Below are 23352 nucleotides of genomic sequence, written 5' to 3'. Positions count from 1 at the left end.
TACAGAGCTTGCTTAAAAATTCATTTATTTGTACTGTAAGCCAGAGGATTTTAACACAGAAATGCACTGCTATGCCTCCTTGGGAGCTATAAACAATTGGTGCACTTGTCAAATAAAAATACACAAGAATCTGATGATACAGAAAAGGTACACAGCTCTGTACACACACACTCGTGCTGTGTAGGTATGCACACACACAGCAGTTTCCAGTTTCCTCTTGTAAGAAAAAAGAAACGATAACAAAGCTATCTAAGCCTCCTTTGTAATATGCAGGCAAATAACCTAGAAAAGCTCTCACGTTATATAAATGATGCAACCAAGTGCTTCCCACTCTGGCAGTTCTTTGTTCTACAACGTGCATTTGTAACCTGACACTTTCTTAAATGGCTTTGGGCTAAAAGGAGGTGCTCAGCAGCTCTTAATACAAAGCCCCTATTTATCTATCTTCAGCAAGTTCAAGTATAATATAGCGAATTTAAAACCTGAATATTTGACGCTGATACAGCAAGGACTTGCTTACACACTTAACTTTATGCACTGCATATAAGCCTACTGACTACGGGCAGAATTCAGAGAACTGAAGGGTTGCTGGGTCTGGGCTTACCTTCATGTAACCAGGGCACAGCTCCGGGGGCTGCACCCTACTGCTTCCTTCTCCATGTTAAAGGGGATTCTTTGTTACCAGCACATTCAGCCTGCTGGAGTGTCTGCTCCTTTATAGAAAACTATTTTGGTTTTCCCTTCTCTGTTATGACACACTGCTGAATGTGTTACATTAACAAAGGTGTTTTGGTTACATTATACCACTGGAAATAACTAAAATATGAGAGGAAGCAGAAAAGAGGATACAAGGTCTATGTAAGTATTTACATATCCCATTATTAAAGTAAATGAAGGCTAATTTACATGAATTAGCCACAAGTATGAAATACGAAATGAATGAAAAATGGTTTCTAAATAAGATTAATACTAGAACCAACTACTGTTAAAACCAAAATACAATATGCTTTTGAAAGCTGTAACAGAATATAAATTAATAATTCTAACAACAACAGCAGAATCAAAGTTACATAATTGTTTTAGTACACTTTGGAGAGTTCAAATTATAGCTTTTTTTCCCCCCTTCAGAAAAAGCACAGCGGGGGGAACTCCCCCATTCCTCCTGCAAGCTGATACTGGATGAACAGACGTCTCCACGTTAAAGCATATACTTCATACATTTCAATAGCTGTTGCGAACATAACACAGTTCTTTCTAAAAATAATGTAGCACCCCCTGTAAACATAAAAAGCAGTATTAAAGTCTAATCATTTTATATGTAGTTATGCCTTTGTTTTGTGATTAATTCCATTCCTTCATTTTAGCGCAGGGTTTTGCTGAATCATGGCTTACACAATCACAGCCTCCTAACCTCCAGACATTTAGCATCAGTATTGCAACCGTCTGGGCAACAAGACTTTTGCTCTGCAACTTTCTGTGGCTTGTAGATATCACGGAAATGAGGAATTCAGAGAGCCCAACACGCGTCTCATCTATCCTCATTTGACCTACAGGCAGCTTTACCCCGATACTCAAAAATAAAGATCAAAAAGCAAGCTAAGATTTCTACAAGTTCTCAGTATTGCTGGCCTAAAAGGCTTACTTATGTTAGGCTTGCATTAATTTAAACTTTTTTAAAACAGCATACTGAGTTTTCCTTTCATTGCCTCCTGGTTTTGAAGTCTTCGAGGTCCATTTGCATTGTTTTCAAGCTTTGCTCTATCTAGAAATGCAGCGTTTTCTAAGCGGCAATTAGAACTCTAATTGAAATAGAAAATACTGATGAGAGTTGTGTGAGAAAGCAACACCTAAACTGAAGCTTCAATGCCTCCCTGGTTCCCATTAGGAAATTCTGAGCTTCCCATCAGAGCAGATGCAGAAGGGCCTCTGTCTTTTACAAGTCAATTTACACTTATGTGGCAAAGACTGTAAGATAATGTCTCTGAGTCACAAAACACGCTCAAATTGTCGACTGGAATTTGCAGCACAGAAGCGCGAACAGCAGACGTGCCTGCATGTCAGGCCCGCTGAGGGCTAGCACAGGCCTGCAGCAAAACTGCCAGGCCCAAGACTGCACACCCCCTGCTTTAACACCCCCTCTGCTCAGCCGATCGGGTAGCGATGCAGTTTGCCACGCCGTGTCACTCACACAGCACGCTTCGGGATGTGTCACAGCCACTTTCACACCCCGTGCATTCGGAAAAAGTTTGTCAGCACTTAATCCCGCGTGCAGCCGATCTGGCAGCCGGAGATGCCAGCAAGGTCTGTGTTTTTTCTCTCTTGTGAGCTGCCACACAAGGAGAGGTATGTGCGCGCTGCGAGTACCTTCTGCTGGAGGCTGGTTTTTATGAAGCCGTGCATCTGTCCTGACTGGATAGGGCAGCAACCTCCAGAAGTACAACTCTTCCGAAATCCTCCTTTGTAACTTCAGAAACACATCCTACCCCTCACCCACACACAACAGATATTTATCTCTAATAAATGTATGTTACATATACAGGATATGCAAACTGTATCCATTTTCTTTTCACTAGAGGAAAGCTTCATGCATCTCACCTTCCTCACCTCTCTCCTACTTTGCCTGTGAGACATAAAATACAGTAATTTCAAGAGTGAATTTCTTTTGCTAAACACACTTGGAAAGTAAGATCATTTTCTGCTGTTTTCTACATGCTCCCACCTACGTGCACCCATCAGGGCTTGTTTACACTTAAAGGATGCTCTCTGCAAGTCTGCTCCCGTGTCACTGCTCCATAAGAGTGTCCTTACTTTCCGTTCCCCAGTAACTCGTCCCTATCACCTCTTGGCTACTGCAAGTTTTAGGAAGTTTTTGTCTGTGCATATCATACGATGATCATACTTTTGACATCTAAACTAAATGAAGTACTTTAAATAGACATCAAAGCCTTCTTGTATCCCCTTTTCACTTTGAAGCTATCCATTATGATCCTAGCGTAGAACTGTACCTCCAGGAAGGGAGCTGCCAGGCAGTCACCTTCCTACGGCCCAGGCTCCCGGCACTGCCAAAAGCAGAGGTCACAGCCAGCGTTCTGTCTCCCAGCCTAGGTACAGAACAAAGGTTCTCCGTGACATAGCATCATCACTGTGCAGTAAATAGCAATTAAAGAGGATTAATTAATTAAAAACAGAACAATAATACCTGATTTTGGACTCTTCATTCACAACATTCTTGTGCTGCATCTAATGCAATGAGCATTACCAAGTTAGGGAATATGTTCTTAAACCTGTAGGAGAGCAGAGAGGAAGACCATGCCTGCGCTCCATGCAAGAAAGGATTCTGTTTGTGTTGTGCATTACTTGTGCAGGTGACACAGCTTCCACTGCATCCCCTTCCCATTACTTGTATGCTGTTTATGCTGTAATTATTTTCCATCTATTTCCTTTGTGAGAAGCCCTCATAAAACTACTGAATAGCAAAGGGTAAAATTGACAATCACTGGACAAAAAGTGCTGTAAAATAAAGTGGACTGTTCTATTCCCCTAACCTTTGTTAAGGTCTTACGTGTGAAGAACAGCAAGTAACATACCTTCAGACAGAACTTCAATTTTAAGCAAATGCTTTCCCTACACTACCGTAAATTTTTACTCATCATATGACAAGAGTGACCTTTGCTGTAATTTAGCATTCTCATGACAGCCAAGAGTATTTGCCTTATCATTTCAAGAGTTATATCCCATACATATTAAATAGTTCAAACTGTCACTTCTTTGTTGAGCTTAAGTCCAGTACAAACTTCTGCACAACTTAGAAAGTTACACTGAATACAGCTGGTCTTAAACAAATAACCAAACTGAACTCATCAAACAAAAGTTAGAATCATCAACTCACTGTGTGGCAACCAAGAGCAATGTAGGAAGACAACAGAATGCCTAAAAAAGGACAGTTTAGGTGGATCTCTAGGATTTCTTCTGTTTTTGCAGTTTCAGAGAGTTATTAAGAAATTGGATATGGAAAAAAATATATCTTTTTCTGAGTAAAAGAGGTCACATTCTTCATTTAAATGCTTCATGATGTCTGAGTGCAAGAATGAAAAACTCCAAGTAAAAAACACAGCTACATTTAGTATCTGTGGTTGGCCCCCAGGTAGACAATGACACGATTTTCATATACTTTCTTCATAGTTTTCTCAATTTGCTTCAAAAATACTTGTGGAATTCTCCCACATAAAGTGTGCACTGTGTCCAGAAACTTAGACTGAAGAGGATAGTACAAAGACTGGAAGAGATTGTCTTCAAATGGAAACTAAAGGAAAGAGAAAGAGAATTGTTAGTTTTCAGCTCCAGTATCGCAGAAAAGCAATTTAGTGGACGTTTTGATTAGAAGTTTGTTGTAACATGAAGGAAGATTGTTCAAATCATCCCAGTAAAAAAGGGCAGGCCACAGCAACCTCATTATTTGTGACCAAAGGGTATACATGAATCACAACTCCGCTCAGCCTGGTGTGCTGGAATAGCGATCTGAGTGACCTGCTTAAAGCTAGAATCTACATGGGAAAAAAAAAAACTGCCTCTATCAAAAGAGGAGACTTACATCACGTATCACTTCATAGAGTGCCTTGAACGTAGGCTGCTTGTCATCATGGTAGACACCTCTATTTCCATGCAAAATGGAGACACCTTCTTCTTCTGCACCTTTGCAGTTACTTCCATACATGCAGTGGTCAGGGCGGTAGTTCCACTGACAAGGAAACACGTAGAGACACTCTGCCAGTGTCAGCCAGGGGATTGGGAGGAAAAAACAAGGGGGGAAATAGAAAAAAAAAAAGACACATTAAATGAGTTAAAACTTAAACCGTGGTTCTGTGGAAAAGCTGGGACTGATGATCAGAAAAAATCAGTTACTTTTTTACAAGGGTCCAAAGCAACAACTAGACACAGAAGCTTCCCTTCCTCAGAGGACGGCTACACCTCCCTCAGCACTGCTGGACTGGAGCTGATCAGAAGAGAGGGGAGGGCAATGAAAAGGCTGGGTGCAAATATAAGCCAAGAGTATGTTTACAAGGTTAGAAATGACAGAATCAAACCCAGAGAGTACGAGCTATGTGGCACTATTCAGGGTCTTCTGCCACAGGAGGAAGTTTCCAGAGTCACAGAAATGATGGGGGAAGCACACGGAGCACTGATGGGTATGCAAAATCCTGAATCCTGCTGGAGATAGCAGGGGAAGCTTGCAAAGTATATCCACTGTTCACTGCTGAAGCTTTCGTTGAGGGTATGGCACTTTGTTAAACTGAGACACAGCAGGACACAAGAGGCACTGTATTTTATCCATAGTCTTCCTTAGAGTTGTCATCCATTCATTTCAAAGGTGCAGACTATTTTAAAGATCAGCCTGATTTCTCAAAAGGGCTTCTAACCTCATTTTCCCTACTGATTTTTTTTTAAGCTTTCTCCATACACCCACAGTATTTGTAACACGCTTATAATGAATCATGCCACTGCCTGTGACCTTTTTGCTACAGAAATGGAGCACAATGAATCATTCCACTACGCTGGCAGGTCGTGTCAGAAGTGCTGAAGATTGAAGTTTCCACTTGGCCTTTCCTAGCTTCCCGAGAAATGTGCAGCAGCTCCTGTGTGATTCTTGAGGAAGTGAGAGAAAATGTTTTTGAAACAGCTCTTCCCTAAAGGCATCTCTAGCAGGAGACTGCTCAAGAGAGGGTAGATGGTAAGTGGTCTCCATTCAGTCTGACCTACAACACATCCAAAATCACTCCCTGGTGTTGCTGGAAGGACAGGGAAGGCTGCGATTCCCCAATCCAAACTCTGATCCAGTTAACGGGGACTTTCCAGGAAGCCTGAGCAGATGTTTGCAAGCACAACTGCTCAGCAGGCCACTACGGGGAGAGGATGTCATCAGGTGCTTATCAGCTTCTGTACGTGTTACTTGAGTATTCTCCATCTTCTTCTCACCATGAAGCTTTCACACGTTTTTTGCTGTCGCAGCTGGGCTTGACCTCCAGCTGCTCGGTGAGCCTTCAGATACATCAATCATCTGAACAGACTTGGGAGAAAGGAAGAAGGGGGCATCCTGTGCCCCAGGTAGCACAGTTCTGTGCAGTTTTAAGCCAGTGCAGTGCATCTATAAAAAGCCATCTGCAGCAGTCTCGACTGATTCTTTCCTAGGTCAGTTTCATCAGTCCAGCAGTTTAAAAACTTGGGAAAGTCTGGTTTGCTGTTTGAGTTGTATCCAATTATTTTGTTTTCTTTTTCTTGTGCAGTCTGATGTTACTTGATTGGGGAAAAAAAAAAAAATTTACCAGTTACAAGGAAAAGGCAGATTATGGTGCAGAACAGAGTCTCAACATATGGATTTGATAGAGAACACTCAACAGGCTTTTTTTTTTTTTCCTCTCATGCTTAAATTAGCAACTTCAGTTTGACTTTATGACCAATCCAGCTTCATCTTTCTCCAGAAGACCCTATTCTCGTAATATTTATGTCTTTTCAGAAATTAATTTATAATTTCATTATGAAGATTTCTTCCACTTTATATTCCCCCAGGATTGAGTCTAATGAGCAGTGTACCCAGGACGCTGATGTTTGACATCTGTCTGCAATAAACAGATGTTAACTTCCTGCTTTGCTTTTGCTCTCCCGTATTTTTGGCTGGATTTGAGCACATCCAGTTACCTCCACTACGACTCCTCAGAGTAAAAGGAAAGGGGACAGAATAAAGATAAATCCAAACCTGTTTTGTTTTCAAGCTCACTTGAGGGAATACAAGGTCACATAGGAAATGAGGAAAAGCAAATAAGGACGGATGCTTAGCACATTCCCAAGTGTGAAATAAGGTTCTCAGCTTCTTTGGAAAGCACCTACTATGCTGCAATTTTGAAATCCTTGCATTTCTTACATGTTACTGTTTTTGGAAGAGCTTGAAGTTACTTCTGTGTGATCTTCAAGGGAGCTGAACTTCCAGAAACTGCCTCAGCATTTGTGGAAAAAAGACACGCCCTTTTAAAACGAAGAAGCTTTCAGCTGCCAGTTCCTTGGAAATGCACACTCATGCAAGTAAGACTGAAAATCAGGAGGACAGGAAGGAGACGCCAGAAATGTTGCAAATTGTTTATGGAGACATTGTGCAAGAGTGACAGACAGGAATCTGATATATTATTTTGCTATGTTTACAAATATATACGGATTGGTCGTGCTAACCCTCTGTTGGAGCCTTGCAATCCCTTGGATGGGTGGGGTATGCCATGATAACATCTTGAGACATAGGAGGTCCTCTAGAGCTCTTCATAGCACCAGAGCAAGCAGAATGTAGGAAGAGTAGAAAACACACAGCTAACCAGCAGAATATAAATGACACCATTCAGCTGCTTGCTGAGGATGAGTCATTCAGGTGAGAGGCTAGCCGCACGTTTCTCAAAACGTAACTTGCAGTGAAGGAGGGCAGCAGGCTTTAAAGGAGGTATTTCAGTGGCTGTTTCTGTTTTCTGTTTATAGTAACACAGTTATTTGCATAAGTGTCAGAATTCAGCTGGATTTCAGAAAAATAGACCATAATTTTGGAGAATGTTTGGCAACCTTGTGCTCAGATAAACATCTGAAACAAAAATATTTTCCAGCTAGGCCCTGGTCCAGTGAAGCTCTTAAGCACATATGCAACTTAAACTTTATGTCTGCATTCGATCATGAAACTAACATTATACTTATTTTCTCACAATCTCCAGAAGACAAATTTACATATTCATTAGAGCCAAGTATGAGCCTCATTACCCGCACCACTTTCAGAAGTATTTTTATAGGTGGCAAATCCTACGTGTGCATACACATGATCTTCATGCAGGAGTACACTATGCTATCAAAAGTAACAAACAGCTTTTTTTTTTTTAATTTAGTGAAGTCAGTAAGATTTCTTAGCACAGATAATCATGACTCTAAGAATCCTTACTTACCTGGGTTAAAGTAAAAAATAATATTTAGTAGATCCTGGTCTCCCCACGTAATGTAATTTTTGTACTTTTGGTATAATGGATACAGCATTTCCTCCCAGGTCAAACCGCCTGGTATCATGCTGTTCTGCAGGAAGAAAAACAGAAGTAATGGGTTAATCCCGGGTACAGTGATGTGATGTATGACTCAGAGCGTGGCACCCACATATTCCTGCATCTGCTAAGCCATGTCAGATACCTAGAAAAATGAAGAACTGCTAGGAAACATTGACCCGGATAGGGTTGGAAGAGCAGAGCTGACTGTGCTGTTAATCTAACTGAACAGGAAAGCAAGGTCTCCTGGGTGTCGCTCTGATGTCAGCTCCTGCTATTGAGAATCTTCCTATTCTGAGCAACAGGAGGGAGAAAATGTGGAAAAACGTAAAAATGCAAGGACAAGGTGAAAATTGAGGTATAGAAGTGAGGAAAATGCAAACTGAAAACGATCTTCCCTTCCCAGGGATTCTGATATAAAAAGGAAGTTTGTTTATTTTCTTAATCAAGCTGTTCTTGTATGAGTAACCCCTGGCCTTGACTGAAGAACAAGACCACTCAGGGGGTAAATAAAGTTTTTAAAGAGATTACAGAACACATGCTCAACAGAGCAAACAAAATTTAACGTGTCAGGCCTTTCACAAAATTGGAAAGATGTCAGTTTAAGGAGGGAAAACATTCCCTCCTCGTTTATATTGATTCACAGAATCACTTCATCTGCAGCAGGGTACAAAATTTTATTTACAGCAGATGCAAACAATTACAAATTTATCTGGATATTTACATCAAGCTTCTCAATTTTAAAACAACATTGTGACCACACTGAAGGTCCTTGAATTTCTCCTTTTATGTACCTGCGAAAGGAGAGTGTGAACTGTTGAAGATGACATTTTCTCTACTAGCAGACTGCTTCATCTGCAAGTTCTCAGTGCTCCAGCCTCATGAGGATATTTCACTTGTTTTAGTGATCATTTTCACAATAATTGGGTTTAGTATCCATGTATGCATTCTGTACTTTTGAGATTCTTTATAATATAGGCTTTATATAATTCTCTACTAATTTTAATTCTTAACATAACTCTGTTTCCCTAAAAGATGTGAAAAACACATAAATCGCTATTTTCTGCAACAGCTGCATTTCTTCTCACCTTGAACTGAGTGCTGCGTATCCGTGTTAAATTCATTAGCATCACTCCGGAATTGACTCCAGTTGTCCCGTAATATGGGTGACGCGCAAATCGACTGTACCAGCCAATCTTTGGTATTTCATGTTCTGGGGCCATAGCAGCTAGCTGGGTTGAGTTGAATTCTTTCAGGATGTGCCAGATGTCATCGATGGGCCTCAGGAAGAGAACATCAGTGTCCACATACAGGAGAGAATCCACATCCTTTAAAATAACCTTTTGGGTTTGCACAGCGAGGAGAGGAAGAAAGGAAGCAAACAGACAATAAAAAGGAAGATTATTGACAAAAGGTCAATACTTTAAGCTGATCATTTAAAAGAGCTGATTTATCAGCTAAATGCAATTACATACAGGAACAACAGTTATAACTTGTTTGTTTATTTCAACTGCAAAGCAGAAGAGCTACCAGACCACAAACGCTGGATTCTAACCTTCATAGCCAACAACAATCCACTTACCTCTCAAAAATATCTACAAGGCCTACTTAGTATCAGTTCAGAAATGAAATGCAAAGAACATATATTTACATAATTTTATTAGCTCTTTTAACAAACTGTGCTATGCTTGTACAAAAAAAACAACCTACAAATACATTAACCGGTTTTAGAAAACATGTCATTTTTGCATACTGCATGACAAGGTTTCTGAAAGGATTAGTATTGAAAATTATATACCATACAGCATAATATACATCTGCTACTCTGTATGTATATAGAAGATGCTTTCAGAATCAGTCACAAAACCTAATTTGGATCGTTATCATGCAGTCAGATTGGCTACCACAGACCTCGATGAAACATACAAGCTTCCACCATAGACAGCTCTCATAAAAGAAAGCTTTTCATCTCTATTTCGGATTATGTTTTTCCTATTACAACCTTGTGTTCCTACACAAGGAGATTTACATTCAATATTAGTACATAAAAATGTTTTACATTAAGAAAACTACTAATCACAGAAATCACAACTACTATACACATCCTCCTGAAGAACAAAGAATTGCTTGGTGAATAGAAATGTCCTCTTAAGACTTATCAGGTCAGATTCTGACCTTTGTTATCAGACTCTACATCAGGAATAAGCACAGTACAGTTACTCAGGTCACAAGGGTGTAAATTGTAAATTAGATCCAGGATATTTAATCTATTCTCGTTGACAATGTTCCCCCTTGTGGCTGTCCAAGTGCTTACATGCTCATTCATTAATTTTTGTAGGGCAAATTATAGAGTGCTTCAACAGCCTGAGAAAACTCCCTTGCCATTTGCAGCAGCTCTTTGTAATGCTGTTTGTTAGGTAGGAAATACCATTAGCTAAGGTTCACCATCAGGTCCAATTGAATTTTTGTTGCTCTTCTTCATTGGTTGCTAAAACTGTCCGAGGATTCCTGAAGGACTGAAATTTTCTTACTATGGTCTCAGCCAAATAGGCCACTTCTCTCCCTCTCTTTACTCGAAAGGCACATCCAAAGGGCTGATTTACACCAGGCTGTGGCATGGAACCACCAGTCACTCATCCAAATGCAATGATACTAATGTCAAATCCTCCTATTTATGCAGATGACTTAATGCTACCAAAGAAATTTAATTTTACATGAATTGAAATGTATCATGATTAAAGATTACTGGGGAAAGACAGATGAAACAACAGAACTTTGAGCAAGTGAAAAAAAAATACTTTTAAGTATGCTCAGCAGGCATCCATTAAGATGCCAAGTGTGTGAGTACAGATTTGAGTGAGATTTTTCACCTGACTGCACACTTTGGGACTCCGACGGACAGTTAGCCAAGTTTAACAAATTCCTGACATAACTTTATGTTCTTCCCACATAGCAGGACGAGCAGGAGAAGGCAAATGTCTGTACATCTGCTTACGAGAAACTGCACATAAACAAGTCCAACAGGCAGAGCACTCTGCTGCATGGAAGGCTGTAGCAATACCACCAGGACTTCTTTTTCCACATGAAACAGCAGGGGAAGGTACTGATAATGGATGACACCAGTAGTCCAATAACACACTACAGAGCTTAAGTCCAATACTATAAAAAAAAAAAAAAGATACAAACTCAAAAAGATAGCTACTTTAAGAGTAAATCAACAGAAGACAGGTAGTTGAAAAGACGAAAAGGATGTTTAGCTTAAGGATATTCTGGGTATTGCATGCTATTCTGTAGCACTGCCATGCCCTGATTCATAGGGACCCACTATGTGAATTCACAGAAAGATGAAAACACTAAAAATAACAATTCCCTCCAAATTTAGTGTGAGACAGGTGATAACATTCAAATATGAAGAGCATGATAAGAAGCTATTTGCCTGCTGGACCCGCAGCACACTGCAGACCAAACCAGGATGCTTTTTGTTGTTGTTTTTTTGTTTGTTTTTTTAAAATACATATAATATACATATAATTATGTAATATATATACACACATGGTGTCATGGTGGAGAGACAAGTTTAGGCATTTCCTAGCAGAGGGTTAAGGGGGGCGTTTAATGCGTGCACGTAGGAACTCCTCTCAAGCATAACTGACAGTGTCAGCACTGCCTCTGCCAGCAGAAAATATTCTTTCAGTAACTGCAAACACACACAGAAATTTAAGCCTGGGGAAGGCTTAAACGGACTGTAATGATTTTCCAATATATAAACAGATTCAAGCAAGTATTCCAGTTCCCTGTCAAGCGGGTGCCTACAGGCATTCATCCCCATGCCTTCCACCCTGTCTTCCTCCACTTAGATTCACACGCTTTTCTTTCCTGGTCTGTCAAAAGATTGCTGCCTCTCTGCTGCCCTGCAGGGACACCCAACAGGCTGAAAGAAAAGCTGCTCTCCTCCGCCTAAACCCTTCACACTTTCCTCTTTCACATGCGAAGTGTTAAGACTTATTTAAAACCTACACATGTCAGCCTGAATTGATCACATCCCTGTCTGGCTGTGCCTTGGGTAGAGGAATTTAATTTCAGAAATCATGTCAGTAGAGTTCCTTGCATAGCTCCCTGGATTTCAATGGAACTACACTGGGAATAAAACTTCATTTAAATAACTCTGGCATTCCCAATGTCCCATAGGTTCCAGGCAGCCCTGTACCCAAGCTAAAAAGAATTTTCAGAAAAATATGTTGTGCTTTTCACAGACCTTAAAACAATATTTAGCCTTTACTTATTCAAAAGCAGCATGTTTTTGACTGCTGCTTTTCAACGTCAAAAGCAAGTGAGCAGCAGGAGGCAGGCAGTGGTAGGAGACCTTGCTCCAGCTGGCTCTGCCAGAGCAGAGTGGCACTGAGCCTGCTAGGGGCTCACGGGGGGACACGCTGGAGGAGATGCACATCCGACCTGCAGCGTAAGCAGCACAAGATTGTGTCTGGTGCTCTGAGTTTATGCTTGCTAGCACGAACCATGTAGACATACCTGACAGACTGTGATTTTTGAAACGAATGGTCAGGAATATGGGCTGACTGCCTCGTCTTCTTCCTCGCTCTGCTGGCACTTGCAGCTCAGAAGAACTGTGATTATTTTTTTTTCCTCATTTGCAGCTAGATGGTATTCTTAGTAAATCTGTCAAAAAGTTCTGCACAGAACTTGCTATATTTAGCCTGACACTTCACTTAAATACTCAATTAACTGCAATTTGATTTCACAACTTCTGTCTCTGTAGTTAGCAAGGTTGGCAAGTAATAACACACGACTGTGTAAACACATATTGGCGCATCAAGAAGCTCCGTTACCTACTGGTTTGCAACAGCCAGCGTGTCAATTTAGCAGAGCTTTATGCAAAATTAGGGACAAATCACAATTAAGCTTGCATCTCCATGATAATGTAAAGTTGAGTTACTAAACTTAATTGTAATTAGCAATTAACTCAAGTTACAACAGAGAGAATTTTGTCTACGTAAAGCCCTGGCCTCTATTCCCAGCACTGTCGCCGATCCACTGGGGAGGTTACTTCAGCATCCTCAAGAGGACACCTACAGAACAAGGATAACGTTAATCTACCTTAAAAGCTGTTAAGTAGATTCAGTGCTTTGGGAAACATTGTAAATGTTAGTTACTATTAGAGTTAAAATCATCCAAAAATCCCTTAAGCATTTCACGATACTTTAGCCGGTTGTTTGGGTAGCTCCGGAGCAATGCAGAGCCAGCTGCCAGCCAGCTCTGTGGCACACAGCATTCATGAGAACAGAACACAGTTTTTTACCCTGTTTTAACATCCATGTCAATACCACCAAACACTTTCAATGTAGCAATTGTGTTCTCAGTGGGGGAAAAAAAAAACAAACACAGATATTTAGGATTATCCTCAGTGATCCTACGGTCCAGTCGGACTAACAACCCCCATAGCTATCCAAAACACAGAATAAAAACTGGCTTTGGGTGATGACTTATTTATTGGGAGGAAAGGGGGGAAGGCAGGAAGGAGAAGAGAATATAACCAACTTGGCATACAAAAGGTGATAGATGAGAAGTCTTAGCCTCACACTTCCTGCGTGACTTTCGGAGCAGAGAATTTCAGGGAATTTTTCGGTTTCCACATCTGTGAACTGCAGACAGCATCGAGCTGTATCACAGGGCTGCGTTCTGCCAATCTTCCTAACATTGCACAATAGCTGTCTCGGGTTGTAGATAGCTGCCAACTGCCATGATGTCCGGGTACTTGACGGCACAAGGACAAAAGTTCTACTTGGTAAGGACAATTTTACCACCCTACCTTCCTGCTAACAGAGATGTCAGGTAGCAACTGCTGAGAGCATTATCCTCCTCATTTATTTTTAAGGTATCGTCCTGTGCTAATGATGATCCACATCTTCCTTATTCTGCCTTTGCAGATCCCATTGACAGTTTTATTGAAATGGACTGCAGGAAAAGATTTAGACTTGTGAGATCACAAGGAGCCTCTGTGAGATTACACAGAGGCCACTTCCCCTGCCTCTATGTAGCAAACGTAAGGTCAGATGTCACAGAATGCCTCTACAAGATGTAGGATGCCATATGATCTCCCTTAATATATTAGTAACCCAAATAGATTCAACAAATTGAGAATGTGTTCTTCAACCTCATACCCAGGGCGGAACACTTCATTGCTACAGGCTGTAGGATCACATCCCGTAGGCTCTAGCTTTATCAGCCAGTTAAACCACCAGAAGATTTTCACACAGTTTTCCTTTAACACATTCCTCGCTCCCTCCTGTCCACTTTCACATGCCTGCTGTCACCGCCAAAGAGACGGCTTTGGCAGGAGAGGCACTTGTGAATCAAAGGCTCGCATTCCACTCAGGCTTAGCATTATCAGGAACAAGACAATTTGCACAACTGAGGGCTCAACAGCTGAGCAACTCCACCACTGCTCCCCTGGGGTCCTCCCAAAATCCAGGCACATTTAGAAATCTAGAAAATGCTTAGGGCCTGGAAGGAGGGAGAGGAAAAAAAGGATATTGACACCCTGTTGATATATTTAAAAAGTCAAAATATTCCACTACACAACAACACTAGACACCCTCTGCTCCCACTGTGTGCGGACTGGATTTCTACAGCTCTGTCTCATCCAAAGAGGACATCAGAGCCTAGTCATGGAGTAACAAACATTAATGGTGACTGAAATTACCCAGATTAAGGTTCTGCCAGCTTGTGAACTTGAGTGCAGAAGGCCAAGGGGATGCTTGCCACCTCCGCTCTTACTCCAACTTACTTTCCTCGCTGTCTCCACATCAACGTAGTGTCAGCTGCAACTGTTCTGGGGCAACCCCACCTGCTGAGGGCCAGACACCTCGGCCTGGCCACACACAACATCATTCAATTGCCCTGAGAGAAACAAACATTTACAGTTCAGGCTGCCTCATAATTTTCCCAAGAAACCACGTACCAGTCTAATCATTCCCTGCAAGAAGTCGCTGGAGACACCAAACTTCAGCAACACGCAAGTGACAAAGAAGGAACCGAGAAAGCACTGCCCAGCCTGAAGGAACTGTCATCGATACAGGACCCTTTTCCTGTCAGACAGCTGACAACAAATGTGAGACCATTTCTGTGACAAGTGTCTCTACTGACGTGACAAAAAAACGCCACAGTCACAGGAAGAGGAGAGAATTGTGTTTTCCTAGTGAGAACATCCCCATGCGAGTAAATCCTTACAACACATCTGTACAGAACAGGCTAACACTTGGGGATTATTTTCCAGGTGATCTAAAACTCAGGGAGCAGAGGATCCCTGCTGAAGCTGGAGTTACTTCCAGCCCATCTGGCCTTTGTGCATTTGAAAATCTACCCCGAAATGGCAGATAAACAGAACTGCTGACAGCACATATTTTCTCACATATGTATTCATAGGCTAACGTATCTGGATGTGCAGCTGTCTCCTGATTGTTTCCATCTGAGAAAGTAGAGATTTCTTTTCCCCCCATTTCTCATTAGACAGCAATGAAGAAATCTGGAGCCTGTGAGCAGCGTGCCACTTCACTGGAGTCACCCCAGCCAACAGCAATGCACAAGATATTTTGCTGTTTGTTCTCAAATTCACTGAAATTGCTTTATGCAAAGCTTCTTTTAATTTTGCATATTTCTGCATATGCAAAATTGTTATTTCTGTCCAGCAGCCTTATATAATTTCCAAATTTACGTTTCTAAGAACACACTGGAATTATTACCTTAAGGGCAAATCTTACAGTCTTGCTAAAAGAAGTCCAACACAAGAAAAGGGACTCCTGAAAGCATCAGTCCGAGGACTAACATATGGAAAGGGAGATAGTGGATAAAGAGGATATGATGACTGCACGCTGAAAAGAATGTTATTCATGGAAAGCACGCAGCATCTACCCTGAAAGAGCTCTTGCGCTGAGTCTTAAGTGGAAGTTCCACTGAGAGACTAGTGGAACTGCAGGCAAATAAGAAACACATTTTTTGCTAGCATAAAAAAAAAAAAAGGCTGGATTTCTGCTTTGTTGTTTTTAAGTGGCAATAGTACAGACTAAAGTACCTTTAAGCAGATGTTTTAGCCTGAAAATCATTTTAATATTATATCAGCGAAGCTTCCCTTCCGTGGAATTAACCTTTTCTTGAAGCAGCCCCTTTTCTTGAAGCATCCTACTCAGAAAGCCAGGTGCCTTACCGGGAGAAAAAGACGCTGGGCAGCACATGGTTTGAATAACTTTTTCCATTCCTGAGCATTTCCTACTGAGAAGGTTATTGGATAAATGTTGTATTCAAACTTCTTTGTGTATGAGGAGGGCCATTCCTGTAACTAGAAGACATGAGGGGAGGAATTATACATGTTATATTGCTTTTCTTTTTTAATATGCATGTGTAAGGAATTTAGAAACCGCTTACAGTAACAAAGCACTTAGTTGCTACTTGTTGATGTCAGTGTAATTTTGCTCCAGGATTTGTAGCATGTAAGCGACTCGTGCATTTATTTACCAAATGACAAAAAAAAAAACTCACCTTCTTCTCAAATTCAGGCTTAAGGGAATCCTCAGAAAAAATGTGAAAACAGAGCCTCCTGTTGCTGAAGAGAACTGCTGATTTCAGCATGATTAGCGTCTCCTCCAGCCGGTCCCCACATGCCACAACTGCCAGATGCATGCATTGTAGAGATGAAGGCTCTTTTGAATGTTTTTGTTCTCCAGGCTTCCTGAAAATTTGTAACAGACATATAAAAAAATACTAAGGTAAACAAGAAGATAATTTTGCATCAAGAGATGAGGTTTTTTTTCTTCCTCTCCATGATGTAGGGGATCAGAGAGGTTTTTTTCTGATTAGACACTCACAGAACTTGCAAGTAGGAGGCCAGATTTTGTTAATCAAGGCAAATCAGGAATCTTAAAATTACAACAAAAAGAAATGCGGTCTTCCCAGAAATGTATCTGTGATTTCCTGCATTTCTGCACTGGCATAAATCACAGCACTATATCCACACACGAAACTAATTCAATAGCACCTCAAAGCAGACAACAGCAGCTTGCTAAGTGCAAATGATAGCTTTTGTTTCCAGCTTTGATGTTACAAAGCCAGAATGGGCTTATTACTACCTAGGCAGCCTTCAAACACAGAGCAGGTTACAGAGCTATATCCAGTAATTTCATTCCAGGACCGTAACTTTTGGCTAGATTGGCACAGGACAACCAATCGTGAAATGAATAGATAAATAAATAAATCACCCATCCATATGCAAATTATTTTAACAGTTAATTAATCTGGCTTTTAAAAATGCATGCCTTAATCCTGGCCTGAAGGTACTGGCATAGTTTCAAAGGACTGCTCTCCATTTCACTGGATGGAATCCCTGAGATTTTACTAAAATACAGATTTTTTTAAAAACAAACACATTTATTTGTCCCAGTTGAATCCAACTAGATTCCGCAAGCAGTGTAAGGCCAAGCTATGGGGTTTTTTACTTTTGTCTGTGTGGACATTAGAGAAATTTCAGCCAGGAGAATCTGCATGTAAAAGGCATGTTCAGGCTCCTTGCTACTCAGAAAAATCAGAGTCCTTTTAGGGACCTGAAGACATTCTGAAAATGGGGCCTTTTGGTTGCGTCCTCCCCCCTGCAGTCAGTACGGAGGTAAAATCACATCCTCCAGGAATGCTGCTGCTGCACTGTATTCACATTCCAACACAGATTGCATTTCTGCTCCGTTAGATGGATTCATGGTGACAAAGGATCTAAATCACAAGCATCATAATCTTTCGAGTAAAGTTCAAAAGGCTGATCATAGATCACTGCCAGCTCCTGACAGACCGCCAAGCACAGGACGTCAGCCCCTGCCTGCTCTCTGCACACAATTACATACATAAAATTAATCAGTAAAGTTAATACTATAAACAAAAGTTCTAAATAAAGAGAAAAATTGCAGTTAATAAAGCTGTCATTATGTTTTTCCACACATTAAAGCACAGCTCAGTGTAGCAGCAGCGCTCTGTACCACGGGGTAATCCACTTCTGTGTTGAGGAATACCAGCCTGGCTAGACAAAGCAACATGTTTCATTAATGGTTTAAAGTCTTGGGCTTTAGTCTTAATTAAACCCCAATTTCATCAGCGTATAAATAATAGAACACTACATCTATGTGAAGTGGTATTTACTTACCAACCTATTAGTGTAAAAACCGCTGAATTATTAAAGTGAATAATTAGCTGCTCACACAGATCCCGCTTCCCCCCACGCTACCCCCATCCCTTTAATGTTTCCTCTAATTGAGTCTCTAAATCAAGCCATATGCAGGATAAGAGCTGCTCTGATACAGCTTGTGGCAGTGGAAGTCGCTGGGAGAGGGACTAAAGTTTTTTTTGACATTTCTAAACCCTACACCGAAGCGCTATGACTTTTTGACGTTAGGCACAGCGAGCTTATCGTTCTGCAGCTGTTTTGTATTGAGAAACCCCGTACAAGCAGATGGGTGCTTCCAACAGACTCGGCAGAAGAAGCCCCTCGACGAAAGCAGACAGCCCCAGGAGCCCAGGGGAGGCGTGGAGAACAGGAGGCATCCCGACTGCCAACACAGACACTGCCCTGGCTCCAGAGCGGAGGAAAAACCTGGGCCTCGTGCTAATTATCAGTCATGAGGAGCTGGGCTGAAAGCATTCAGGAGCTTGCAATGGTCTAAGCAGGAATAAAAAGCCTGAGAAAAGGAGCAGGAGGTAGTGTTTGAGCTACCTCATTAGTAGTCTGGGACACCGAGGGAAACAGTGAAGAAAGCGGGAATGAGGAGCAGAAGGATGTTGGAAGATGACAAATAGCACAAGATTTTGTCTTTTTGTAAGTACATTAGGAAACCAAGAGGACTGTGAGAACAAAGTCCTCTCATCACCGTGCAGTTACCGCTGGGTGCCGCACACTGACTGGGCACCTCGAGTTTTCCCAACCTGCCTGCTCAGTCGCTCCTAGACTCTACAACAAAAGGACAGAGCAAAGATGCACGCTTTGTTTCAAATACTCCAGCAAACAGTGCAGAGGATGCGATTTGTTACGCAAAATAAAAATCAGCTGGCAAGCAAGCAAGAATACGTGGCTAGGTTCTGTACACCAAAGACACTCGTAGGCGTTGGAACCAGAGAAGTCCTCGGGCGGTGGCTGAGGGTGAGCGAGCACCATTTGGGGCTGTTTCAGTAACTCAGCCCCTGCAAAGCTGTGGGTGAGTCGTTAATTCCTCGTGCTTTAGCTGCTCTGCCTGTAAAAGGAGGAACGGCTGTTCCAGTACTAATAGTTGCCTACCTCTAGAGAACTCCATACATATTAAAAGAAGCACACAGACCCACAGAGAACCATAATTATTGTTAATAGCAAATTCTTCCTAACCTGCACACAGGCTTTCATTCATTTATAGTCCAACCCACTGGTTACAGGTACAGTCTATAATTGGACTTTATGGCCTGAATTAAATGTTCAAATGCATCTAACACAATACAGTGACCTGGTCCTTAAAATTTAAGGTTTGACCAGAACAAATAAAGGAATTACATACGCCAGGTCTTTGCTACCTTGCTCCCCATCTTCTAATTTCAGTACAGAAATGTAGTTTGTTGATATATTAGCAATCTAACTAATATTATGTCAACCCCCCTGCTCTGTTCCCAGTTTTACCCATCTGTTCAGAGAAAACAGCTTCCTGCTTTCCCTTTCCTTCTGTTCCCCATTATTATGGCTTTAAAATTAAGCACTGCTGCCTAGGATTAAGCACTGCAGAAAGCCTAACAAAATACCAGCAGAAGAGATCCCTGGGAAACAGCTGAAGCCAGACTTGGTAGGATGTAGCACGATAAAATACTTGTAGAAAAGGTCTCCCAGCACTACAGACCAGCTCCTACCCAGATGCCCGATGGCATTTTATTTACTGCATACATTTTTTCCTGACAGGCATGCTTGTTGACATCACAGAAGAAGCCTGAGTGCTCCGGCACAATAGCCTACATTTCTAGGCCTTAAAGTTTGGATTACATGCAATTTTCTTATTAGTCACAGCCAAAGTGTCTCAAACGTAATTAACCCAAAACCTGTCTAAATCAATCCAGATCCATTCAAAATAATGCATTCCCATCTCATTACGGAGCCTCCTAACCTATTCAAACCTTCAAATTTATTCCAGGGAGAAAGATAATGCATGCAGATTCTTACAAAATGCAATATAGTTGTTAGCTTTTGAAACCTTCTTCTTATTATGATCTCATTTACTCCCTCAGCATAAACAAGGTTAGATTTAGGCAATGTATCAAAACGTGATTCACTGGATGGGCTCCCTTCCTGCGTCTCAACGCTGAGCCAATGCCCCAACAGCGGCTCTGTTATACGAAACACCCTCTCACACTTTAAAATATAAACCAGAAAGGCTCAAAATGTTTTAAAAATAAAGTTTTCTCACTTTAATGCAGTTGCACAAAACTGACTGTAGTTGCTGGCAATCAAAAAACTCCTGAAACCTCTTCCTACCACTCAGACAAAGGGGGGAAAACACTGAAAAGCAGAACGGATGTTTGTATCTTCTTCTTTTATCAAGGGTGCTCTTTGTTAGAAAAGTGTGATTGGGGCCACCACCGCGGTATTATGGCCATCAACCTCAAGCCAAACTTGCATGTGTGCACACAGGCTGCACAGAGAGAAAAAGCGTCTTGACTGGTTGCCACATAAGAGATGTTTTGCTTTGGGAAAGTTACTTCCAGGGAAGCAAACATCCTGGCAGAGGCTCACTTCCCAAACCTTGCCACGCTGGTTTAATAGAAAGTGTGGTCACATCTGCCCTTCGAATGTAAAATAACCCTTTTGCTTTTTGATGCTTTGCACACATCGGTCTGGCACGTATTTGTACTTACGCACAGGAAGAGAATCTTACTGAAGGCCCAGGACTTCTCACTTCCGAGAGGAAGGATCAGTAAACCCCCCAAAACCAAGCTTTCCAAGCTACTCAGAAACTCAGATGTGATGCTCATCTCCAGACTTGCCAAAATCATCTAATGACTGAGGCAGCACACGTGCCCCTATTCCCTAATCCTTACCAGGCCCCAGCCAGCTGGGACTACGTGGCTCAAAGCTCTTACCATGGATCACTACTTGTATCAGGAGAAATTTCTTCAAAACTGGAAACAAACATCTTCTATTGTTCTCATGCAACTGCAGAAAGCAGCGTTAGAGACTCAGAGTTAAACTAAAATTGTCAACCTGCAAAACTACCTTGCCTGCAGCATGACTGGTTCTTACAAACCAAACGCATGTCCTAGGTGAGGCATCGAGTATTTCTGAATTCAGACCAAAACCTGCACTCTTCTGGCTAAACTACACTAATCCACTCAGCAAAACTGAATTAAAGCAACTTTTTACATTTACACAGACACAGCTTCACTGAGGTTATGTGACTTACTCACGCAGTCTGCATATGAATACAGACACCATAGGAAGACCACAAGATCTTACGCAGTCATAATCGGACTTTTTATCCTGCAGGAATTGGCTAGATCACACATAGCCTTAAAGTAATTTTGTAAATCTCCCTTGGCTTGTAAGGAGTAACTAAAATAATCACTGTTTATAGGATAGGAATGAATTGGTAATAACAACCCTGATTCAGCTTAACATTTGGATGTGCTTTTCTGTAAGGCCATGCACAAGCAAAGCCTGCTCAATGAACAGGAATACTCACTCCCGAAGTCAGTAACTAGTTCAACTACTGTCAGTTTTCCTTGTTCCACATTCAAGTCCCCTGGAAACAGCCTCCGCACTGCTTTCAGTGTATTTCGGATCAGACTTTTCACAATGAGCCGATCCTCCCACCTGATACCTTCACCGTGCTCGTGCGGATGCGATCTGTGCTAGCATGGCACCTGTTCGCAGGTGCTGCTTCCTTTCCTAGACGGCAGGCACCTCCTCGACTTGGACCACGCTACATCACTCCCCCTAAGTTATTTTTGTATGGATACCCTCAACAATTACATTTTATTTTGGTAGTACCTAATACAACATAAATTTTCAGCAAGGATCATATTTGGGCCTTAAAATTGTGCTTCTCCACGATGCAAACTCTTGCTGGTGTCTGGTACAGTGTCTGTGTTGCAGAACAACAACAAAAGTTTACAACCTTTGTCAAAAATCCTTGCAAAGTCAGTAAATAAAAGTCAGATAACGTCAACTTTTGGAACACGAAGATGCTCGCTGAAAAGCTCATTGAAATGGAGCGGCTGTTTACACTCTAACAGAGTTTCATACTTTCCAGGCTCCTTCCCTCAGTGTTCTTCTCGATTTCCATGATAATTGCAGAGATATGCCCTAAAGAAAAATGACTTCAGGAGGTACAGTTGCTAGTGGAAATAATCCTGCTTTAATACACACATTTGAATTCTGTCCATGACACATTCTCAGCCACAGTAAACATCTCTTGCATTCAGCAGGGCAACAATGCTTGTAAGAAACCAACTGCTTCAGCAAGTTAAGGAATAAGAGCTCAAGAAACAGGAACAGTTTTCATTCAGAACATCTCTGTGAAATCACGAATCAAAGGCACAAAGACATACCAAGTTAATTAGATATATGAGGTCACACTGACCATAATAAAGTTGGAATGCGATGGGGAACTCAGCCCTCCACCCACTGAATGCACACACTGCCTCTTTTTCTGAAGTAATTAGATTTTTTTGCAAATATTCATGTTTTTTAAGTATCCCATCTGTGAGGTACTAGGAGAGGGAATGCAATACAGCCTGATTTCAACCTTTCATGATAATTTACGTGTAAAGAGCAGTTAAAACCAGACCTGGGCAGCTTAAAAGCCGTCGATACTCACCGTTCGGGACACGGCAGCAGCACGCAGCACCTCCCAGCCCCCTCACACCGCCCTGCAGCACTCGGACCCCCCCCACAGCCACAATTTGGGGGGTGACAGCACCTCCCCGCACCCCACCCCCGGGCAGAAGCCACCCCTCCGGGGCACACCGCGGCTTCACACCGCTCCCGAGCCCCCCACCACCACCACCCCCGTGCTGTTTGCTCGCAGGGGGGCAGCTCCGGGGGGCTTTACCTGGCGCCGGCTCCCCCGGCCCCGCTCCTCCGCGGTGGGCTCCGGCCGAGGCGCGGCTGGCGGCGGGCGGCGGGGCGGGTGGGGGGCGGCGGCGGGCGGGGGGCGGCGTGGCGGCCGGCCAGCAGGTAGAGGAGCAGCAGCAGGCCGGCCAGCCCCAGCAGAGCCGCCGCCACCTTGCAGGACAACCGCAT

General features: G+C 42.1%; 1 protein-coding gene across 1 annotated transcript; it reads right to left on the bottom strand.

Moving 5' to 3' along the window:
- Positions 1–23352, bottom strand: GXYLT2 (glucoside xylosyltransferase 2). Its single transcript, XM_032193939.1, has 7 exons — positions 23162–23352; positions 16605–16794; positions 16273–16404; positions 9143–9394; positions 7965–8088; positions 4592–4764; positions 1–4303 (listed from the first exon to the last, which is right to left on the bottom strand). Exons 1-7 carry the CDS (start codon positions 23350–23352, stop codon positions 4121–4123), a joined length of 1245 nt encoding a protein of 414 aa, XP_032049830.1. The 3' UTR covers positions 1–4120.

This window comes from Aythya fuligula, chromosome 10 (assembly GCF_009819795.1).
Source record: "Aythya fuligula isolate bAytFul2 chromosome 10, bAytFul2.pri, whole genome shotgun sequence".
Lineage (NCBI taxonomy): Eukaryota > Metazoa > Chordata > Aves > Anseriformes > Anatidae > Aythya > Aythya fuligula.
The sequence above is the reverse complement of the archived record's forward strand: the minus strand, read 5'-3'. Positions and strand labels throughout refer to the sequence as shown.

Coding starts and splice junctions, on each gene's coding strand:
- GXYLT2 (XM_032193939.1), bottom strand. CDS start 23,352: ATGCGGTTGTCCTGCAAGGTGGCGGCGGCTCTGCTGGGGCTGGCCGGC. Junction 9,395..16,272: donor CCCAGCGTCTTTTTCTCCCG/GTAAGGCACCTG, acceptor CAAACCCAAAAG/GTTATTTTAAAGGATGTGGA. Junction 8,089..9,142: donor TACGCAGCACTCAGTTCAAG/GTGAGAAGAAAT, acceptor TTCTTCCTGCAG/AACAGCATGATACCAGGCGG.